The following is a 21890-nucleotide window of genomic DNA, read 5'->3' on the forward strand; positions in this document are numbered from 1 at the left end:
GCCACCACCTCTATGAAGCCCTTTCAAAGAGTGCAGGGTAAACGCCATGGAGAAGAGTGAGCCTTGGTACACTTTGTGCTGCCACACTGGAGTAAGAGCTGGTTTTTCTCAGCAGAATTACCCTCCCCAGATCCAGATCTTCTCTAATCCCCAGACATTCCTCTCCCCCTTGCCACCATACACTGACCCTGAACATGAAGTCTGTGGGCAGTGACCAACAGCTGTGGTTTGGGCCAGATGCCCTTCAGCAGCTGTGCAGCATGGTATCAGAAATGCAGAATTTTATTTCTAATTCACATCTGCAAAGAAGTTAACACAGGGATGGGAGGCCAGGATGAGATGCATAAATTGATTTTAGGTATTTTTCCAGGAAAAGAAAAAGCAGCAATCTCTCAAGCCTCAATGCCCACATGCCCTAATGTACACCACCATTCCTAAGTCATTCCTCATTTTCCATGTGGTAAAAGAAAATTAAACTTTTAAAATGAGATTTTACCTATAACAGCACAACACACTTTTTAGGGTTGTTGAAAATAGAGGGGAGGAAGCGATCCCAAAAAGCTTGGCAAGCTAACAGTGTTTCAGGGCGCTGCTAGATCCAGAGTTCATGCAGCAAATTAAAGGGAACTCCCTCAAGAAAATTGGACTGCGTATTTAAAAAAATAATGCTACAACCTTTAGCCTCAGCTAACATTATTCTGACACTAAAATGTCTACCTAGAGACAGCTGTTTCCTCTTCATGACTAAATACATGAGTAAATTTATTCCACAGAACAAAACTAGAGTATTATTTCATTTGCCATGCCTATTTCTGTTTCTTCTTTTCTTTTGTTTCCTCTTTTTTCCTCTCTTATATTCTTTGTTGGATTTGCTGAATATCATGGAATGGCCTTCCCCAGCAATGTTTACATCTCCAAGTGTCTTTTGCCACTAAGAAATAGCAAAACTTTCTGGGAGTGCATTTCATTGTGGAAGAGGCAGAAATGCCTACAACTCTAAGAAGTCTACCTTGAGCTCCTAAAAAACCATAAATACAGAAAAAACTCTCATCAAGTAAGTGGCCAGCTCAGCACTCACCCGTTTGTTATGCTGTGAAATATTCTGGGTTTCCTCTGGTGAAGTGGTTTTGATGCAGGCATTGCATCACAGTGTCTCAGTATGGCACATGCCCAAAATGGGAACATCAGCCTGCTGTGCACACCTGGGTGAGCTTGCTGCTGGACAGGGACACTGAAAAAAAGGACACTGAAAAGGCCAAGGGACTCAATGCCCCCATCTTCCTGGTCTTACTGGTAACACCAGCCTTCAGGAACCACAGGCCTCTGACCCAGAGAACGTTTGGGACAGGAAGATGTGCCTTAGCGCACAGGCTGGGGAATAAAAGGCAATACACGTTTAATACAGTGACTCCAAAACACTTTATCTGGGACTGCAGAATTCAGGTGAGTTGATTTTCTGAACTATTAAACAAATAACAGATTTAAGAAGAGTTCTGATTTCATCATCCTTCATTCAACTACCTAGAGCAAGTTCTCTTGTAAGAATGAGCCTTTCTCATTTTTCCAGAACACTGAAATAATTTCAGCTTTATTAAATAGGTAATCTTTTAGACTACTCAGGCTCCCTGAATCTTAAAAAAAAAACTAGAAAAAAAACCCAAAAAACAAAAATGGCTCTAAGGGTTAAAAATTATTATACTGCTTTTAAATTCTTTAAGGCTTAAAGTATGATATTGCTGAGGCTATGAACTACATGTGGATTTAATTTCACAGTGAAATCCCAATAAAAATTCTCCTTGGAGCTCACCTTTAAATACAATTAGGTATGAAATTTTCCTTACCCAGTGCAGAGCCAGAATTGGCAGCAATGGAGAGGCCAGCAGTATAAGCCCTGAGCTGCCCGTGGGTACATATATACACGTTATACATGCACTGCACATCCACAGACACGTGGGTAGGGCTGTTCCCACCAGAAGCTGGTTTATAGACAGAAGTGTCATTGTTGTTACCTCTAGCCATGATCATTTCCATATACAGGAACTGAAACATTATCTTATTGTCCAAATAAAGAACTTTCTGGAGCCTCCTAATCTTTTAACACTAGCTGTGCCTTCTGGAGATTAATTACCCATTTTAATGATACAAACTTTTATGAAAGCCTTGCAGATGTAAATGACTGCTCCCTCAAGGTCACTGAATGCCAAACCCCCTTATTTTTAAAGTCTTTTCAGAAAGTTCCAAAAACAAAACATATCCAGAGTATTCACTTTATTGCCTTGGTTAGCTACTTGGATATTACTTTTTCCTGCACTGTTTGTACCTGCTAGGGTTCTTCCCATCTATTTCATTTTCATATGAAATTTTTCCTTCATCTACAATGTGTTCTATCATTCATTCAACCTCCTTTTCCTACATTATTTTTTCATTACCTTGCCTGTCTCTACTCTTCGTTGGTGCTTTTTCAGAGCCCTATTATACTTACTGGCACAGAACCCATTTTTCTCTTGGTTCATGTTGCTGATCTCTGCCCTGAGGAGAGGCAGCAGGTCCCTCTCTGACCCAGTTCCTCTCCACCAAGGCTCCAGTTTCTGGGTCTGCACACCTTTATAGCAGCTTGTTGTTTTGTGCTGATCCCAGCTCAGCATAGGAACCTGGCACAACCTGCAATTGCCTCCATCACAAGCCAATATACTCCAAATCATAGGCATGCAGTTTAGCAGAAAACATGCAGAAAAAAAGTCTAATTTGGATGTCTCCATCTGAGTGGAAAGTATAATTTTGAGCACATTTAATAGATTTATTAACTTTAAAAGATCATAGAAACTGGTAACTTCTTCAGAATCCAAGTTATTACTAATGCAAGGCATTTCCTTCTCCATCACTTTTTACAAACATTTTTCCACTGTTGTGTATGTGAAAAGGAGGAAATCTTATCCTTAGGTAGTTGAGTGTCCTGTACCCAGCTTTCATTAGGGTGAAAAACCATTTTCTTCAATCCTTCATGTCAGGAAAAAAAAAAATCTTCAGCAGTTAATTACTTTTTAAAAGGTTTTAAGGCAGGTTTTCACAAACATGTAACTAAGACATTTGCTTTCACTCTAATAGTTCATCAAAGTTTGTGGCTGAATACATCTCCTGCAATTTCCTTTGTTCTAGGCCATGGACCAACTCCTGCCCCACAGGAAGCCACAGTGTGCTAATGGTGGCCAGGGTGGCCTCAGGTGCCCACCTTACTGCAAAGTCCAGTCCACCACGGATGAACAAACACCCTTCCAGTAAAGTTTTTCACCAATCTAGCTGCAAATTTTCTTTAAGGGGGAAATCAGCAACCAATGGCTCAAACTCCCCAACTGTGACCTGCCCAAGATCCTTCAGAAGATGCTTGAGCAAGTCCAGCCCATGTGGTTGGTGGTGGTGATCTTGTAAAAGTGCCATATATTGTATCTTCTTGTGTTCCTGATGGCGGGAATGAATTGCCACAAGGATTCTGGAGGAGAGTTACATGATGGTTGGAAGAGTCTTGGCATAAGTACATCCTTCCAGAGCTGCATCAGTTTATGCAGAGACAACTCTGCAGCAGCATTGTCATGCAGAAATGCAAAGTAAATGCTGCAGGGTTTATATCAATTTTTCAGCAGCTTCTGTGCAATGAACAAGAAAGACAAAAGAGGCATAAAAATAAAAAAGACCTTTGATGCATTCCCTGCATGGCCCAGGAAGGGCAAAGGCCGCGCTCCTCAGCATCAGCAGCCTGTGTGTCATGTCCGGGAAATCCAGGCAGTGCTCTTTGGTGCCTTGCAGGTGTGGATGTCCACCACTTCCAGGCAGTCCTGGCAGCGCACAGCACAGCACCAGTGGAACTTGCACTCGCACTTGGTCATCCTGCTGACGCGCGAGGTGTCGTAGCCCCTCCCGCAGCACATCACCTCACAGCTGTCCATGCCGCGGGACGTCTGGTTACACACCCGGCCCGCCGTGCCCAGGGACCCTGCAAAGGGAACGCAGCAAAGGGCAGCACGCACATCTGAACGGAACACAGTCTAGGAGACAGCATTCGCCATGTATTTGATCCTTTAACATCACATCACCCAGGTTTCAATGTCAAGCCAGAGAAATGCCTATAAAGGTAAAATTGCTCTCATATTTCCCCTAGGAACCAGGCCTGGAGATGAGGAGGAATCAAATAAGCTAAATACTTCAAGGGTCTGCCTGATATGTTAATATTATCACATTTTGATTCATCTTTCCCTGGAACTTTCTTCCCCTCCAGAGAGCAGACACCCTTCCCAAGGCAATCCTGCTCCCTGCACCCAGTCCCCCAGCCCATGCTCTGCCTGGAACTTGTGATCTCATGGGCTTTGCTGAGGAGCTCTGGGTGTGCAGGAAGGGCATAGGAAAGAGAAGATCACAAGATTTTAGTGAGGGACTCAAGAGTTACTCCAAGTAACTGAGCTGCCAGTGATTAAAGTCTTGCAGAAGTGAGTGCAGAAGCACCCCAGGCATTTGGCATCACTGCTGTGTCCACCCACGGGCCCCATTCCACCAGTTCAGGTGGCAGCTGAAGAGTTGCTGCTCTGTGTGCCTCTCACCTCTGTGGGGTAACACAGAGAGTTCTTCTCCCCTTTCATTATGAGATTAGAAGAAACTAAATTATATCCTGATGTGGACAGAAAGAGGGAGAGGAACCATACCACACCTTGTCATGTTCTTGAAACACTCAGGAGGAGTGGCTGAAATGACTGTGCCTAAATCCATGTAGCACAAAATGGCTCTTCAAGGCATGTCTGAACAGTGACTGTACCACAGAGGAGCCACTGTTCATCTAACAAAAACTTTTAGGATCAATACCACAGCTGCTGATAGGTTATTACCACTAATCTGAAAACTTCATAAAAATTAATTGCCTCACCTAATTTCCTATGTATTGTTATTACGAATCAAATGCAGAAAAAAAATTTAAAAATTAATATTCTTCTGACATTTTCCACAGACCTCAGTACAACTCCATTCTCTTCTTGGCAAGGTGATATTCCCTAAGTAATGGTGTGGTCAGTAAATTAACAGGAAATATTTTACAATGTGTATTTGCAGGTGCACGCTGAACATGAAAAATTTACCTTGTTAAGGAAAACAAATACATGCAAATATTAATTAAAATTTGCATGAGCTAGGATAGCAAACCAATCTTAATTAATAAAAATGTAAACTGCATTTAAATTGTAATTATTAATAATTTAAGCTGAATAAATTCCAATTTTCTTTTTTTTCCCCCCCTCTATGGTTGTATGCACTGATGCTGCTGTCTCATAGCAGTTTATAACATACAAGTCTTCACTATCTCTCCACTCCTTGCTGTCCCCCCAGCATCAGGAAGACTTAATATGATATGGGGGCTGACCCCAAACCACTAATGAAATGAGGGGTCTCAGGAACTGGACCAAAGTCTCCTTCTCAAACTGTTTTTTCATGGGACTGACACCTAATCCAGCATCTCAGCCATGGGGGTGCAAATTTTCCTCTTTTTACATCAAATTTAGGACAGTCTTCAACTCTCATCCCAGAGAAGTGCTTCAGCCCCTAGAACACATCTCAGTTTCCTTCCCATGGCCTAGATTCCAGTATTTATTTAAATATTTAAATATTCATTGGTAGAGGTATACACCTGGAGAGCTTCACTGTGGAATGGCTGCTGCAGGCAGAGCAGAAGGTGCTTGTGGCCACTGGCCCCCCCAGCTCAGCACAGGTGCCCACTGAATGGAGCCAGAAACAGGCTCCTGCACCTGCAGCCTGATAAACCCCAATATCCTTGGGCTCTGAGCATGTTAGTTTCCAAGTCCAATGTTCTTATTTCCAGATGTAATGGGAAATCACACAGCACTAAAGGACAACTTAAGCAGGATGCACCCACTGCTTTCAAAAGGAGTTTTTCCAGCAGCTTCAATTATTTCGCCACTAACAGACAGTCAGAAACTGGTATCATCTGATGCTGACCACAAAACATCAACATTTACTACACAACTAGGACAGGGGACCTAATTATCCACAGATTGTGACAAAAGTGAAAACAAGCTCATATAAAGGCTTGGTTTTTGAGCAAAACCAACCTTTTTTTAAAGTTCAAGCAGCATCTTCAGAATCTCTGCAGCTTCTCTAGTGAGAAAGAAAATGAACAATAACCAGCAGTGAGGAGCCAAACAAGTTACTGCACTCCTTGGCAGGCCAAGGGATGAAGGCAGCAGGAGAAGACACTGCACAGAATAAAGCAGAGTTTTCTGCCTGCTACCTGCAATGCACGTCCTCAGCACTTACAAGGCAGGAGTAGGTTCTAACTTGTAAAAAGGTTCTATAAACCTCTTTGTTTTCATTTCAAATATTGGAATTGCCATGCCTACACACATTTTACCTGCCAAAACATCCACAGCTTTTCATACTGCCAACTTCACAGCCTGTACATCAAGTCCTTTCTTCTCAGTTTGCAGTTATTTTTGGAAGTCAACATGTATTATGTTGAAAAATATTTTCTTTCCATTCTTAAAGCCCTAAAATGTATTTATTAGTATATAATGAGGGCTTTTTCTTTCTACTTCTATTGATTAAAAGCTAGTGTCAAGAAATAACATCCATTATTAGACTTTCACACACATATACACACACAAAAGTGAAAAAAAAAAAAAAAAGTGCAAAACCAGTGAAATCCCCAACAACAGTTTCCTGACAAGTGCTCTTGAGGAAAAAATAATTAAAAGAAATGTTCACAGAAAAGTAGCTCTGAAGCTACTGGATCTTTTGGACAACACCCAGTACAGAAGGGCTGAAAAGAACAGGCAGTACAAATTGGAGGAAGATTTGTCTGGAGGGGCTGGGATTGCCCAGGCCAGCTCTGAAAAAATGGCCCTGTGTTGATAAAAACAACAGTTTACTTAGGATGATTTTTAAAAGCTTTCTGGGATGTTCAATCTGTTTCTACCAAATTTTGAGTATGAAATTGTGAGTAAAAATTATTTCAGCAGAGTTAGGTGTGCACGGTTAAATGAATTCTGAACACTTCTGAAAAATCTTCATTTGGTCCTTCATGAAATCTTAAGGCAAGGAAAGAGGTGGTCAGGCCATTACATTATATTGCTATTGAGTGTAAGTGTAATCACTGTAAGTGATTTCCCATATTATATCCTTCCTGAAATCAATTACTCCTCTTTTCCTTTCTGGAGAGGAAAAAAAAAATAAAACCAAAACAGACAACCCACATTTTGGGTTGCTCCATGCATGTATGTCCAGCTGCCCCCTCAGACAGAATGCCAGACCCAGGGTGGAAGCTCCAGTGGGGAAAGAGAGGCGTCTGCTTTTTTCCTAGGTAGGCTGGTGATGGCAGAATCCTTGAGCACTTTTAATTCAGTGGCTCCTACATGTTAGCACAACCAAGCCACACAGGACACTGGCTTGGACATTTTACAGTTTGCCTCCTGGTCAAGTCATGAGGTTTGCTCTGTGAATCCTTCATTCAGCTCCAATATTAACCAATCTCAAGATAATTTTTTTTTCTGAAGCACTAAATCACTTGAATTCCCTGGAGAATGAAAGGCAGAACTATATTCAAGGACATACTAAAACACTGTGGTATTAGATTCAGCTGACACTGAGATGCTCCCCACCTATTTCCAAACTCAGACTTGCATAATCTCATTTCATTTGTAGTCATTTAACAGGGCTGGCACTCTGCAATGCTCAACAAGGCAAACCAAAAACATGAAAAAAATGTGGTGCAGCTGCCAAAATCATCTCCCTCAAAGCCAGATCAGGTTTTGTTTGCGTGTTTCTTTCTTTGCTCCATGCAAGCAGCAGAGCATCCCACATCCCATCAAAGGTTTACTGCAGTTTTCTAAAAATATGCTCTTCCAAACAGCCACATTCTCTGAATTCTGGGCAGCAAAGAAACATCACCTCAGCTGCAGCCTTACACTGAGCTGAGCCAAAGAACATGTCAGACTTTGCCATCTCTGGGCAGGCTTGTCAGTGTCTGGCAAATGCACATAATACACTGTGGTGAAAAATGCCCACTCTCCTCCACAATAACAGGACTGACAGATGAGATTAGTCTTAGTACAAAGAGATTATTAAATGGCTTTTTGACATAGAATTGGGTAGTGTACAAGATCTTCTTCCGGAGGAAAAGAAATCATGGTTTTTACAATAAAAGAGGCTATGTCAAGAGAGAAATGTTTTGAAAAAATCCTAGTCTGCAAAGTTAATCTCTACATGATGCCACAACATGCCTATTTATTCACTTGGATTAGACTTTACAGTATCAGCCACTATTCAAGGAATGGTATGTGCTAGTGCAGGTAATAAACATCACCTGCCAAAATAATAAATAACATTTAAAATTATGTTGTTGACTCAACTAACCAGAAACACTGTACAATATAATTGTACTGGATAAAATTCTGGGTTCATTGAAGTCAATAGTACATGACCAGGAATTCACATATTGTTCTTATTTAAGTACAGCTGTTTTGCAGTGTTTATTCCAAGCAAACTTGGATTGTAAACATGCAGCAGTGCCAAAAAGAGTTGAGTTGCATTGCTATCCAGATACTTACAGATTTGTCATACGGGGTGCAATCTGGTCCATTATACAACCTATTAATTAGTTCCACAACTTCTCTCATCCATTACTCAGTCTGCCTCTCTTCTGCAAATTTCTGGTTTTCTAGTTGCTAGTTTAATTGCCACATCAGGAAATATTATACATGGGTCAAGAGCCATTAGCAGGATTCCTGGTGCTTGGCAATGCCTTGAATTCTGTAACACTAAGTGTGCCTCTATTGAGTCTCTGAAGCAGGAAAATCCAGTGTTAATAGCTGCACCAATACTTTATCTCTTCCCACGGGGGCTGGCACAACTCTTCAGAAAATGTGATGGTTGGCATGGACATACATATACGTATATACAGACAAACACACTCACAATAAAACTATAATTTTTGACCTTAGAAGTACAAATGTCTTTCAAAGCATTCACAGGTAATGATAGAGGCTTACCTACATCCCTGTCCCTGATACAGTAGTCTGGAGAGCTCTCAAAGTATACCAGGTCATTCTTAGTTGGCTTCTTAAATTTCTTATTAGCCACAGTGAAACCCGTGCCATCTTGATTCATGACCACCTGAATTGCTCCATTGTATTTCTTCCACAGATAATCTCCTGTTTTCCTGAAGTCTGCCATGGCCAGCCAGCAGGTCCTTAGAGTGCACGATCCACTCACACCGTGACATTTGCACTCCTGTTTCAAAAACCGCTTCACGGCCTGTTTAAAATGCACAGGTAAATATAAATATACACAGGTAAAAGAAACTCCTTCTCAGCCCTTTTCTATCCATCCTGTAGTGCCAGGCCTGCGATGGGTCTCCAAATTACGGTCTGTAGTGACACCCACTGGTAGCATCAAGTCATCCCCATGTGGTTGGTGTGCTCTGGTTGCCTGACTCACTGCACACAGGGTGTGCTTACCTTCCTGCTCCTGCCAGCCATCCCAAGGATCATTGTGGGCTACAGTGCCAGGACACAGACTGGACAGGAGAAAATGATCAAAAATAGCCAGAATCATTCAGCACCTAGGGAGGCCAAAGGTATATCCTTTCCCTGTTGTTCCACTGTGCTGACCCTCTGACTCTCTCCAGCTCATCTTCACGAAGTTGCCCTTTACCCTGAACAGCATTTCAGATATTGCCCAGAAATTCATAGGCATTTCATATTTAAATTATTTTTAAAGACTGTGTAAAGCACTGTACCTGTTCTAGGCATCAGATCTATGCAGAATTTTAAAATATAGTATGCTTAAAATGCCTACACAGCTTCTAACAAACATTTTAAAATAAGATCTTCATTAGTTTGCACTGGAGAGATCACTCTTATCATTAATTTAACATCTGGATAGCATTTAAAGACATTTCAGCTTCATCTCAGACATTTAAGCTATCTGTATGACGCTGGAGAACAACAGATGGGTTCGTAGACAGTAAATAATTCATTCCTAATTACGTAGATATGGATATTTGACCTATAAATATTATGCCTTAAGGGTTCATGAAACATAAACTTTTTAGAGTTTGTATAAGAGGAATGTCACCATGGGAGGAGGTAAGAGAGAGGAAAGTTCCATGATTAGAAGTGAGATTGATGCACAGTGGGGCAGCCTTTTTCAGTCAAGCACTTAGTAATAAAAGTGAGAATGTATTATAAAACCAAAGGACTTTTAATTTTCTTTCCAACTTGTAAATTATATGACTACTTCAAAGATGTCACTGGCATTCCCACAGCCCCACTTCATTGCCATATCACAAATCTGGGATTTACAGATGCTTGGTTTTAATTATCTGAGCAGAAATCAATTTAGCTACTTGTATGTTTAAAACAACCTGCTGGAATAGTGGAAGAAGCACATAGGAATGCAGATCACTTTTTTTATCAGTGATGTTCCTATGGTGATATGCAGCATATTATGTTCTGGAATTCATATGGGAATGTTATAAATATTTGTTCTATTCATTTTTTAAATAACACAGTTGGAACAGTCTAGCTTTAAAAGAAATCTATCAACAACCCTTCTGGGGGCAGGAAAAAACCAAGGCCACAGAGGGTCTTACCCAGGTCAAAATGCCAGGCTTGTGGGCAGCTAAAGCGGTGAGATCCCTGCAAAGCTAAACCTGCACTACTGCACTGTGAATACAAAACAGTGCCTCTGTCCATAAAGCATGTCCTAGAGCATATGAGAACATATTCACCATTTTTAATTGAATACATTTATCAAATTTCTTGATATTGTTCTAAAAATCTACCTTACCAGTACTACCTTAGTATTTGAGATTTGGTGTTTTTTAAAACTTAAAAATAATAAGATGCTCAAATATTACAGAAGGTACTTCCCATCATGGAACATATCCCACATTTCCAAAAAAAATCTTTGTGTTGTAGACTTCACCCTCTTTTGGACAGTAACAGAAACATGATCACAGTACTGCATGTGTCTATCACATATGAATTGCACCTGCTGGCAATAAACAGGTGGAGGAACGATGCTGAAGAACAAAACCTTTTCAGGAAAATCATCTACTTACAATACAAAAAAGATCAGAATACAAACAATTCCTACTAAATATGCATTAAGGAAAACCAAAGATAAGACACAAAAACTCCCTACAAATAACTCCTAAAGTGCTTGGTCTAGCACTTTTTTTTCTGTATTATTTCAGATGTCATGGGAGCAGCAAATTTTTAACATGTTTTAAATAACCAAACAGCATATTCCAATTTCATGTACTATTCTTACTTTCTATAGCTACCACCACAAAATGTTAGTGCAGATATTCCTCAGCCCTGGCACCAGAGGTGGGCAATACACCTGGCAACTACTCCTTCTACGGTCTTCTATGGTCTTTTCATACAATGTGTAGAAAAGGGGTTGCAGGTCATGCTCCAACGCCATTTCCTTTTGGAGGGACATGTATTTTGGATTTATTTTCTTTAAAAGTCAAGTAATTATCTTTTGTCTCTGCCCACTTTGTGATTAAGTTTACCATATATATACAGAAATGGACAGAATGGGTTTCTTTCCCTCGAGAGTTATTTTGAATTTTCTCTTTGTCAAGCCTGCTCTTCAGTGTGATCTTCAGCCTCTCTTAGAAATTTGTATTCTGTATTAATCAAAAATAAAACTCCTGCTTATTTAAGAATTAGGCTCAAAACAAAACCTCCATCCAAAGTGACCCTGCAGCTTAGAGTCCTGCTTAACTTCCCACACAAGGAGCAACTGAAGTGACTCCAATGGGAATACTGTTAGGCAGCTGAATTCACTCTGTTTGTAGATCTCTGTCACACTGAACCTCCAAGGGAGATAGAACCAGCAGCTCAGGCTCCTGCTGTTCCCATATTTCTTCATAACTGCTGAGATCAGACAGCAAGGGCCAAGCATTAACTACCCTGGACACCAGGGCTGGTCCAAGAACATCTCTAGGCATCTATTGGATGGACACCCACCTTCCTTCCAGCTCTGTTGTTGTGAAGGTTCATCAGTGCCCTGGCATCTTTTCCTTTCCGTTCTTTGGCATCCACAAAGGCTCTGGCAAATTTAATACCATAGTCAATGTTATCACTGCAGCCACCCCAGTCAAAATGGCCCTTGCTGTCCTTGGCAGCGCCTTTCTTCTTGGGATCACAGGAGCAGGATTTCAGCTCCCCTTGGCTACATGCCCTGGTGATGGCAAAAACAACTCCAGCAGAGGAGATGGCATGTACAAAAGCAGATTCTCGACTACCTGAAACAAGAAAAGTTGCTTTAAGTATCACTGGGGTAGCTACTTTGAGTGGCTGTCCTATATCCAGACAGTTAGCTTGGACTTTTTTGCAGAGCAAAAGATAAACTAGGCTGAAATCACACAAATACACATTCCCTGGAGCCAGAATTAGTCATGGCTTAAACTTGGACCCCTCCCTGGTAAAAGCTCATCAATATAGTGTTAGAGCTGGAAAACATTAAACATTTGCTTCTGATATTGATTAATATACTTTCATGGATCAGTTGTTTTGTACAGATATGTGAAAAGGACAGCTGGTATTCCTATCATGTTTTGTGAATTTAGAAGAATATATGAAGTGCTATTGGAGAGATAAGTTCAAGAAATTATTAAACAGGGACACTAAAACAACATGTATATTGCAAAATACTGCAAGTAACTCTTGAAACTAGATTTTACTCTTATGAAGCTCTTGGAATAGACTTCACTGCTTTAAAATGTGCTAGAGAGAAAGCTTGGCTGTTATTTTCTGAAAAATAAGTTAATATTAGGTCTTCTGTCTAGAATCAAGCCCATAACCGTAATTCACAAAAATAAGTTCCATTAAATCAATGGCACCACTTGTGTCATGCTTGAGGCAGGATTTGGTCTGGCAGCTGTGACTTCTTCATGCCAGCTGCTCTGGCAGCTTTCCCATCTCCTAATCAAGATACCAAAGATTATCTGAATTTCTAGACTATGCCTACTCATCGGTGATTAGGTACATTATTTCAATGTAATAATTGCTTTTATTTTAAGATGTAATAGTTAAGATGTAATACAGAGCTACATTACAGTGCCACAAATCTCTTTACGGTAATGGAATATTTTCCTACTTTTGAAGTTTTTAGCACAGGAAGAATGACAAGTTGATTTTTGTGCAATATCTAAGACATCCTGCAGGGAGAGAGACCTCTTTGCAGGGTAAAGCTTAAGTGATGTTAGCACAGTAGAAGAGGACCCCAAAGACAAATGTTAACTGTGATTTTTTTGTAGAGGCAGAATTACACCATAGAACTTATTATTTCGTATTTCAATTGCAGTAGAACCAATATGTTTAACTTACAAATGGGCCCTGAACTTCCACATGCTGTGCAAGCCTTTTGCAAACAACAACTAAAAGCTTACAAAAGGACTGGGCAAACCATGCCTTCCCTACACTGCCTTCAAAAATAGGCAGAAGTTACCGTGGCTTGTTACAAATCACACTCTTTTGAAGACTTATTTCTGAAAAAACTTATTCAGAAATATTAAAAAATTGTAAAGTGTTAATTAAAAAGAAACACTTGATATTGTTGGAAGAGAAAAGGGGTTTTTGAGTTTATTGAACTAATCAATTTTATTAGAGCACTATCAAGCTACATTTCTGTAGCAATCACAGCCTGATCAGGCTCAGTGCAGAGCTCAGAAGCCTGATGCTGTCATTCTCTCACATGAGCCAACAGTGAAAACTTCACTTTTGGAAAAACTGCATTTTTACTTTTTTTTTTTTTTTTTTTTAATTAAATAGCCTCATCATTACTAGGCTATGTTCTGCCAGACATGTTTTCCTGAATATCAGACAAACCTCATTGAAAACTTCAGCCTATGGGTGACGTTACTGGTTACTCACAAATAATTGCTAAGGGAACACGAAGCTGGTTACAGGAACCATGGCTTCCCAGCACCAGAACCTAGCACAGAATGAGAATCCCCCTGCTTGGCTCAGTGTCTGCCATCCTCCTCTCTGTGTCCATCAGTGGGGCAATGGCCCCAGGGTACTTTCCTACTCCCCTCCTTGTAGGTGCCACGCTGCTCACAGCTTAGAATAATGCCGGGGACATTGCAGGGACACAAGTGCCAGGGCAGGGCCAGCCACTGGCTGTGCACCAAGGAAAGCCATGTGCGCAGGGTGTGGCACTTGGTGGAAAGAGCTGCAGCACACAGTAACAAATCCCAGCCATTTCTTCGAGTCAAAATCTCGCATTTGAGATCTGAGACTCACTAGGTGCCTTGCTCCGACCTTTAGGTGGCAACACTACCCTGCTCAACCATTCTCCCTCGGGGCACAGTGTAGTCCTCAGTTGCTTGGGGTCTGCACAAACCTGGCTCACCTCTATGAGATGTGTGTGCCCTGCCTCTCCCTCCCCGGAGCCTGACCTGAACTGTCGCAGCTCCTGGAGGGCAGTGCTGCCCTCGCCCTGGAGGGACTGCACCCAGCTGTGTGCTTTCCCGGCGAAATGCTGCTGCGGGAACGGGCCTGCAGGAGGAGCTGTCACCTGCAGGAGGGGTTGTCGCCTGCAGGAGGGACTGTCGCCTGCAGCAGGGACTGTCGCCTGCCATCCCAACGCAGCGGGCTCCTGTCTGCAGTTGAGCTGCCCCTTCCAGCAGGCATCATCCCCAGTACTGGTATCCTGAGGCTGGGCTGTGATGGAAAGTCTTCTGATCTGCTGCCACATTCTGATGCCTCAATTTCCCTGTAGGCCTTAATATGTGGGTTTGATATCCAGTATGAACCAAAAAAGTCGGGAACTGCAGAGCCAGCCCCTAATATGCCAACCCCCCACGTTGTCGCCCTGATTTGATACAAGTTTTTAAGCAATACAGACCTTCACGTTATCATATATGCTGTTCTGCCGTCCGACCCTAAAATAACTTTGTATGTCCTCGTTTTCCTCCTGCAATGTAAAGCCAAGCTTCACCCTTGCTAAGCCCAAGGCTACAGGAGGACGGGCACCGCTTCCCATGGCTCCGCACGCTGCCCAGGGGGTGCCAGCCCCAAGCAGTCCCCGTTACCCTACGAGGAGCTCCCGTCCCCTCACGCCGACGCCCCCAGCCCGCTTTACCCTGGCAGGCCGCGCGCCCCGCCCCAGGCCCTCGGTCATGGCGGACTCACTGCGCAGCAGGACGCGGCCGAGCAGGCGCTGCCCCCGCTCCAGGGCGTTGCAGTCCCAGCGGTGCCGGCGGAACTGGTGCTGGCACTCGGCCGTCCAGGCGGCCACGCCGCGCCCGATGGACAGCATGGCCTCGGGGTGCCGCCGGCACAGCTGCCGCTGCCGGCTCACCAGCCCCGGCACGTTGTCGCACATCACCCGCGAGGAGCCCACGGCGCCCATGTACCTGCGGAGGGAAGCGGCAGGGCAGCGGCGGGGCCGCGCCGACCCCCTGCGCCCGCTCCGGGGGAAGGAGGCTCCAGCGCCCCGGAGCCTCCCTCCGCCGGGTCCCGAGCTGCAGCCACCTCTGCCTTTTTGGTGGAAATCCTTTACAATTAGTCATCGACCCTGTGTTTTTTTAATAACGTGAAGCATTCAGGAGAACCCCAAGCCCCGCTATTGCAGCTCCGTGCAGTACTTTAGAAAAAATAAAAATAAAAAAAAACCTTGAAAAAATTAAATTACATCATCTGTATCCAGATGGTCTCTATTAATCCTGAAACGCTTCGAAAGGTACCTTTCATAAAATCCAAACTTCTATAGGTGTCTTTTGAAGGGATCAAACAGAAGAAAATGTCCTTTTCTTGAATTTTCATTATTTTATACGATCATAAAATCGTTAAAACCGTGACTTCCAAAAAATATATAGTTAAGTGGCACTTAGAAGACACCATGACAAAAAGCCATCACTGTAAATAAAGTTTATACGTTTATACGACATGTTCAGTCTGATAAATAGGACTTTGATCGCGCATCAGCCAGAGTCAAGGTTAAATGTGTTCCCCAGGATTACAAGAAGGGGTTTAAACCTCCTCTCCTACACCAAGACTTTCCAGCCTGGGTTTGGTTGGGGTTCCCAGTCTGAGGGGCAGGTTTATGTTTCCATTCTAACGCGATTTTGCAGCGAGCTGCCCCACACCGACATCAACTATCACTTGCAGCCGAGCCCTGCGCTTCCCGCTGGGCTCTCAGCCTTCTGCCCTGGCAATTTGCAGTTCAGCGAGGAGAAACAGTGAAGGAGGGAGGGGCGGAGGAGGGCGAGGAAGAAGGAAAAAATAAATTAATAATGAAAAAGTAGAGGCGCTGTAGCCAATTCCCAGCGCCGCCGGGGCGCGGAGGGGCGGCTGCCAGCAGCGGCGCTTCGCCCGCGCCCCTCGGGCGTATTCCCTGATTTATTCCCCTGCCGTATTCCCCTGCCCACCCTGCTGCCGCTCCCTCCGCCCGGGCAGCGCCGGCCGGGCCGGGTCCCCCCGCACCGCTGCCCCGAGTAGCTCCCCCAGCTCGCTGTGCTCAAGCGGAGGAAGAGGTTCGGAGAGCGGGGACGGGGTGTGGAAGGTGCCGGGATCATCTAAATCCGCTCGCTTTAAGGCCAGACTTTCTGGACCGGAGCAGCTGGCAGCAGGCGAGCTCCGCTTCTGTGAGACTAAGAGGGAGAGGCTTCCCCCACCTCCCCTAATTCACAATTAATCCGACCCCACCTTCCCCAAGAGCAAATAAAAATTTCTGGAATTGCACAGCTTACCACCATGAGGAAGTGACCGGTGGGGTCGCCCAGACCAAGACCAAGGGAAGAGACCACCAGATCCCAGGGAGAAAGTTCATGTTAGAAACGCTTCGGTCCACATCAGGTCAGTTGAGGGGGGCAGAAGAAATCCCATGGAGCAACGAGGGCGAGCGAGGCCAAACGCACCTTGAAGGCTACTTCTTTCCCGTGGGTCAAGCGCCTTCGCATCCCCACGCGCAATCGCGGGACTTACTGATCCCCTGCCGGGATACGGGGGATGCCGGCCAGTGCATCGCTCCGGATTCCTCTCGGTTCGCCCCGCACCAAATCCCTCAGGACGTGGAGTTCAGCCCCGCTCCCATTCTTCATCTTTGCCCCGATCCAGCTCTTCCCTGCAGTCACGGCAAAACTGAGGGGCTGGTGTGGGCTGCTCTCAAACTGGGTGGGTTCTGCTTTGGTTGGTGTTTTTTTTCCTCTGAAACTCTGATGGATGAAATGATGTCAAGAGACACTGGGGGAAGAGGAGGAGGTAACACCTCTGATTAGGCAAGGAATCCCGAGGAGCCAGTTGCTTTCCAATATCCCTGCAAGCAGACAGTGAGTTCAGACCCGCCAGCAGATGCTACACGACCTGCTGCGGAGCCGCGGCGGCCCGGCAGGCTGTTACACACCGGCAGCACTTGGCACCCCTCGGGCTTTGGCACGACGGCATTCATAGCTCGGTACGCGAACACCAGGCATGGAACGGAACCGCGGCCCGGTGCCAGAGGAGAAGCAGAGAACCAGAGCAGTCCCGGCACGGGGTGGACACCGCCCGGCCGCCTCCCCTCGCCCCGGGCCCCGCCAAGCCGGGCCGGCTTCTCCGCCTCCGCCCCGGGCGTCCCTGCGCTGCCCCGCACCGCGGGACCTCGGCCCATGGGCTCCGACCATGGCGCCTGGATCCCGGGATGGGGGAATCGCCGCTGCACCGCTCCCCGGCCCGAGACACGGGCGATGCGGCCGGCGCCGGAAGCACACTCAAGAATAAGGAGTTTAGCAACTTTCTTACTTCATGTCATCCCTGCAAAGCAAATACAGGGTAACACATATTCCAAACAACGAACCCTCATTATCAAGCTGGAGATGCCCCACTTCCGAGACAGCATCCGTTGGCTGAAAAAAACACAAATGCCCAAGGTTGCTAAGTGAATTAGGGACTACACAACTTAAGCCTGCAGTTGTTAACTCCAGGTGAAAATCCAGGAAGAGCAAGCTAAGAAGCACCCTTTCAGAGCTGTTCTTCAAGCTGCATATTACAGCCATTCTCTTTCTCGGTACAACTTCTCAAGATCACAGACATAGTACATGTAAGCACCGTTTCAGAAAGAAAATGCAAAACGTAGAATTATGTGAGGTTTTGAGGTGGTAACATTCACCTACTTATCAAATTAACTTGAAAGAAATACCCCAAACAACCCTCAACACCAAACACCCACCCACAACTGCAAAGACTTCTGAGTAAGATTAACTGAAGTTTGGGACACACAAATCCTTCTACAACAGTACTACTTGCCCAGAGGCAACTACAGCTCCTCTTACTAACTCCAGCAGGTGTTAAAAGCAACAAATGAACATTCAGCATCTATTTGATAAAATGTAGTCAGTGTAAAAAAAACTCCAATTTTTAGCTTCTGGCCAACTTATTTCTCACATTTACAATACACTTTGGATCAATTACCAAGGCAGAAAAATACCTGAGAGGACAGCAAATTCCAGCAGTATTTTAGACCCATACAAAGAGAGGCTACAATTCTCCCTGCTACCAGCTCTCTCATGCCTGCTGTAAAATGCTGACTTAGAATTTCTCATAACCTTCTGTATTAACAGGTGCTCCTTAACCTGTGGCTACTGCATGAGTGGTTTATCAACATTATCCTTTTCTTCTCCACAAGTCATTTACCCCATCTGCATTCCAGCTTTACTGCTATTCGGATTCTCCAACCCCTCTGCTTTGTGCCAGCCCTACAGAAGTTCACCCTGCAGTCATTATTTCTACTATCAACCACACTCTCATTATAGAGAATGACAAAACAGGCAAGATTGGAAAGGAACCTGGGGAACCACACTGGTTTTGCATGGCCAGATTTAGGTAGTGGGAGGGGGGGCATAGGGGTGGTTTCTGTGAGAAGGTGCCAGAAGCTTCCCACATGTCTGACAGAGCCAATGTCAGCCAGCTCCAAGACGTACCTACCACTGGCTAAGGTCAAGGCCATCAGTGATGACAGCTGCACCTATGGGATAAAGCGAATATTTGATAATGCAAAAAAGCCCCCTCTGCAACAGCAATTGTGCCAGAGAGTGTTAAACAATGTGAGAAGAACAGCTGTGGAGACACCCAGGCCAGTGAAGAACAAAGGGGAGAAGGTGCTGCAGCTGCCAGGGCAGAGGAGACAAGCAGACCACAGTGAGTTAGGATGTCCTCCAGCCAACAAAGGTCCATGCTGGAGCAGGGATTAACCTGCAGTTTGTGGAGAACCCCATGCTGGGTTGAAGGAGGCTGTGACTCTGTGAGAAGGCCATGCTAGAGCAGGGTCATTGCAGGACTTGACCCACAATGGAGCAGTCTATTCTTGAAGGACTGCACTCTGTAACAGGTAGTGGGGGGACCTACACTGGAGCAGTTCATGAAGAACTGCAGCCTGTGGAAAGGACTCCCTCATGTTGAAGAAGTCTCTCGAGAGGGAGTGCTGGTTCCTGATGCAGCCTGGAGAGGCTGCAGACTGAATGTAGAAATCTGTAGGTGTCTTCAACAACTATTACGTGCACAGTTTTCTCATACAGTTAAGAAATCATGCCATGTGCAATACAGGTGACAGTGCAGTAGCCAGAGCACTGAAAGCCCCATTTTGTGCACACCTTCTGACACTGAGCTGAGGTTTTTCAATACAATAATGAAAATGTAGTTAAACCTGTATTTCTGCATTCAAATAAAGACCATTTTCAGGAAAGCTCTAGGCATGGAAGGCTCATTTCAAATTTTCTTCAAGAACACCCCCACTAAACTCTTAAGTAGAGTACATTTTCCCACATATTTTACAGCCAGTAGCACTTCTTAAAAGAACTGAAAATCATTCCGCAGAGCCCCACTTCCAGGGACTATGGCTCTATATTCTATGAAACTACACCATTTGGATCAGGATAAAAACTAGAAGTAATTTATCAGTTATTAAAACTGTTGAGATCACATAATTCATTTAATGTCAGTAGTACCCCATTGTCATATCTCACTCGTATCTCAGTAAGCCCCATTACCTGAAAATTCCTATTTCTGGAATAGGGAAATTTAAATTTTCAAATACACACTTCTCCCCTGCGTTCAGAACAAAGAAATGACAGTACATGTCATTAAAAGCAGAAATCTGCAGTTCCAATACATGTTAAGACCTTTAAGGCTTTGTAGTCTTGCTACCTAACAACAGGTATCAGAACTGTAGTCTCTGTACATGAACATCCAAAGCAACATTTGTAGTACTTTACAGTGTGCATTACTACATTTGTGGTAACACAGGAGTTTTATGTGGGAAAGACAATCTGTAGCTTTTACAGAACTGGTGAAACAGAGAAGGCAAATGCAATCACCTACTCACAAGGGAGTGACAACTTTGGGAAACACCTGTAAGGCTTAAAAGACAACGAAAGAAGAATAAATTGCACATTTTAAATCTTATCCTCAACAAGGCACTTGAATGAAATAAAAGAAGATAAACCAAACACATGCTGAGGTCAATGGAGAATACAGTAGAAAAAAAAAGCTCACTATTTCTCAATTTAAGAATACATATACCCCAAACTGCTCTTTATTACTTGTAATTGCATAGCAGGAATAATTAAGGGTAATGCCTTATGAAACGCCAGGTACTGCATAAGTCAAATTTAAAGAGCAGAGCAAATCCCAAAGCACGGAAGAGAGACACAGGACACAGAAGCCACAGCCTATCTTAGACAGGAAAATTTCAAAAAAACCCCAAACTTGCCTTTCCTTCAGATCTCCACAGGATGGCCCAAGGCCCTACTTTTACATAACAGCCTAAAGAGTCAGAAAAGGCCAGGGTATGAATAGTCATCCCTATGAACACAAGTTAGGTATCCAATGACGTTGCAAGTAGGAACCTCACTGCTTCTTTAAACAACCAGGTATCCCAATGGTTTTGGCCCGAGGTCCAATTCGCTCAATCCTCAGCATCTCAATTTGCACTACTGTAGGAGGAGAACAACAGCAGCAGGGCTGCACAGTTTACCTGTTTAATACATGCAAAGCTCTTTAGCATTCTCTCCCAATCCTCTCATAGATGTGCAAATCATTGTATTCTTACTGTTCTGGGATAATGACTGCAATTTGATGACTTGCAGAAGGAGGCCTCTCAGCAGGGACGTTTTCATATGAAGGCTCGTTTAGGAGACGCTGGTGGGGGTAAGAATTCTGACAGTGTAGCTCAAGGGCCAGATGTTGAAGGAATCTTTTTCTTTCCTTCCTGCCCTATCACTACCATATTGTGATAACTTGTCAGAGAATTTGAAAGAGACACTGCAACAACATGAAAGTGAAAAAAGGGTCTTGAAATGCATCATCTAAGCCCGAGTTTGGAATCCAGAAGCTAATGCAATTTTATTATTATTTTTATTTGATATGGTATGCTAGAATATTCTTTGTTCATTTGGCTCTTAAAATGTCTTCCTCATGCAACGCTGTTTCCGACTGACCAATTAATGAAAACAGTTTGAAGCGGTTACTCCAAGATCCTTGCTTTTTGTGAATGGTTTATGGAATTTTGAACACTATACTAGAACAGTGCAGGATGCCAAGGATGCTGCTGGCACAGCCTATATTTAACCCATGTAAACACCATATGTGTGTTTGCAATTATGACTATAAGCATCAGAAACAGGTGATCCATAAGGTAATTCAAAAGGACCAGCTTCTTCCAAATGTATTTTGGAGGTCATCTCCTGAAGTTCAGACCTTTGACTCACTTCTGCAAAAAAACACTTTATTTTAACTCTCACACTTGAAAAAAAATTACCAGCAACTATAATGCATTACTTTTCCCTCCTAAGTATTTTACACCAAAGGCATAATAATTGAGTTAAATATTGGTAAAACTTTTCT

The 21890-nt window shown here is 43.8% G+C and overlaps 1 protein-coding gene across 2 annotated transcripts; it reads right to left on the reverse strand.

Moving 5' to 3' along the window:
- Nucleotides 1-1379: 1379 nt before the first annotated feature.
- On the reverse strand, nucleotides 1380-17173 carry WNT2 (Wnt family member 2). 2 transcript variants are annotated; one of them, XM_056515885.1, is made up of 5 exons: nucleotides 16763-17173; nucleotides 15204-15427; nucleotides 12033-12310; nucleotides 9039-9303; nucleotides 1380-3988 (listed from the first exon to the last, which is right to left on the reverse strand). In XM_056515885.1, exons 1-5 carry the CDS (start codon nucleotides 16840-16842, stop codon nucleotides 3759-3761), a joined length of 1077 nt encoding a protein of 358 aa, XP_056371860.1. In that variant the 5' UTR covers nucleotides 16843-17173; the 3' UTR covers nucleotides 1380-3758. The 2 variants fall into 2 exon arrangements, with proteins under 2 accessions (XP_056371860.1, XP_056371864.1); XM_056515889.1 differs by lacking the exon at nucleotides 16763-17173 and having other exon boundaries at nucleotides 15204-15591.
- Nucleotides 17174-21890: the final 4717 nt, after the last annotated feature.

The sequence above is a fragment of the Oenanthe melanoleuca genome, chromosome 1A, assembly GCF_029582105.1.
Source record: "Oenanthe melanoleuca isolate GR-GAL-2019-014 chromosome 1A, OMel1.0, whole genome shotgun sequence".
NCBI classification, from domain to species: Eukaryota; Metazoa; Chordata; class Aves; order Passeriformes; family Muscicapidae; genus Oenanthe; species Oenanthe melanoleuca.

Excerpts from the sequence above, each read along its gene's own strand:
- WNT2 (XM_056515885.1), bottom strand. The coding sequence starts at position 16,842 with ATGAACTTTCTCCCTGGGATCTGGTGGTCTCTTCCCTTGGTCTTGGTC. Across the intron at positions 12,311-15,203 it reads CGGCCGCGTCCTGCTGCGCA|GTAGTCGAGAATCTGCTTTT; the intron begins GTGAGTCCGCCA and ends TTCTTGTTTCAG. Across the intron at positions 9,304-12,032 it reads ACAACAGAGCTGGAAGGAAG|GCCGTGAAGCGGTTTTTGAA; the intron begins GTGGGTGTCCAT and ends CATTTTAAACAG.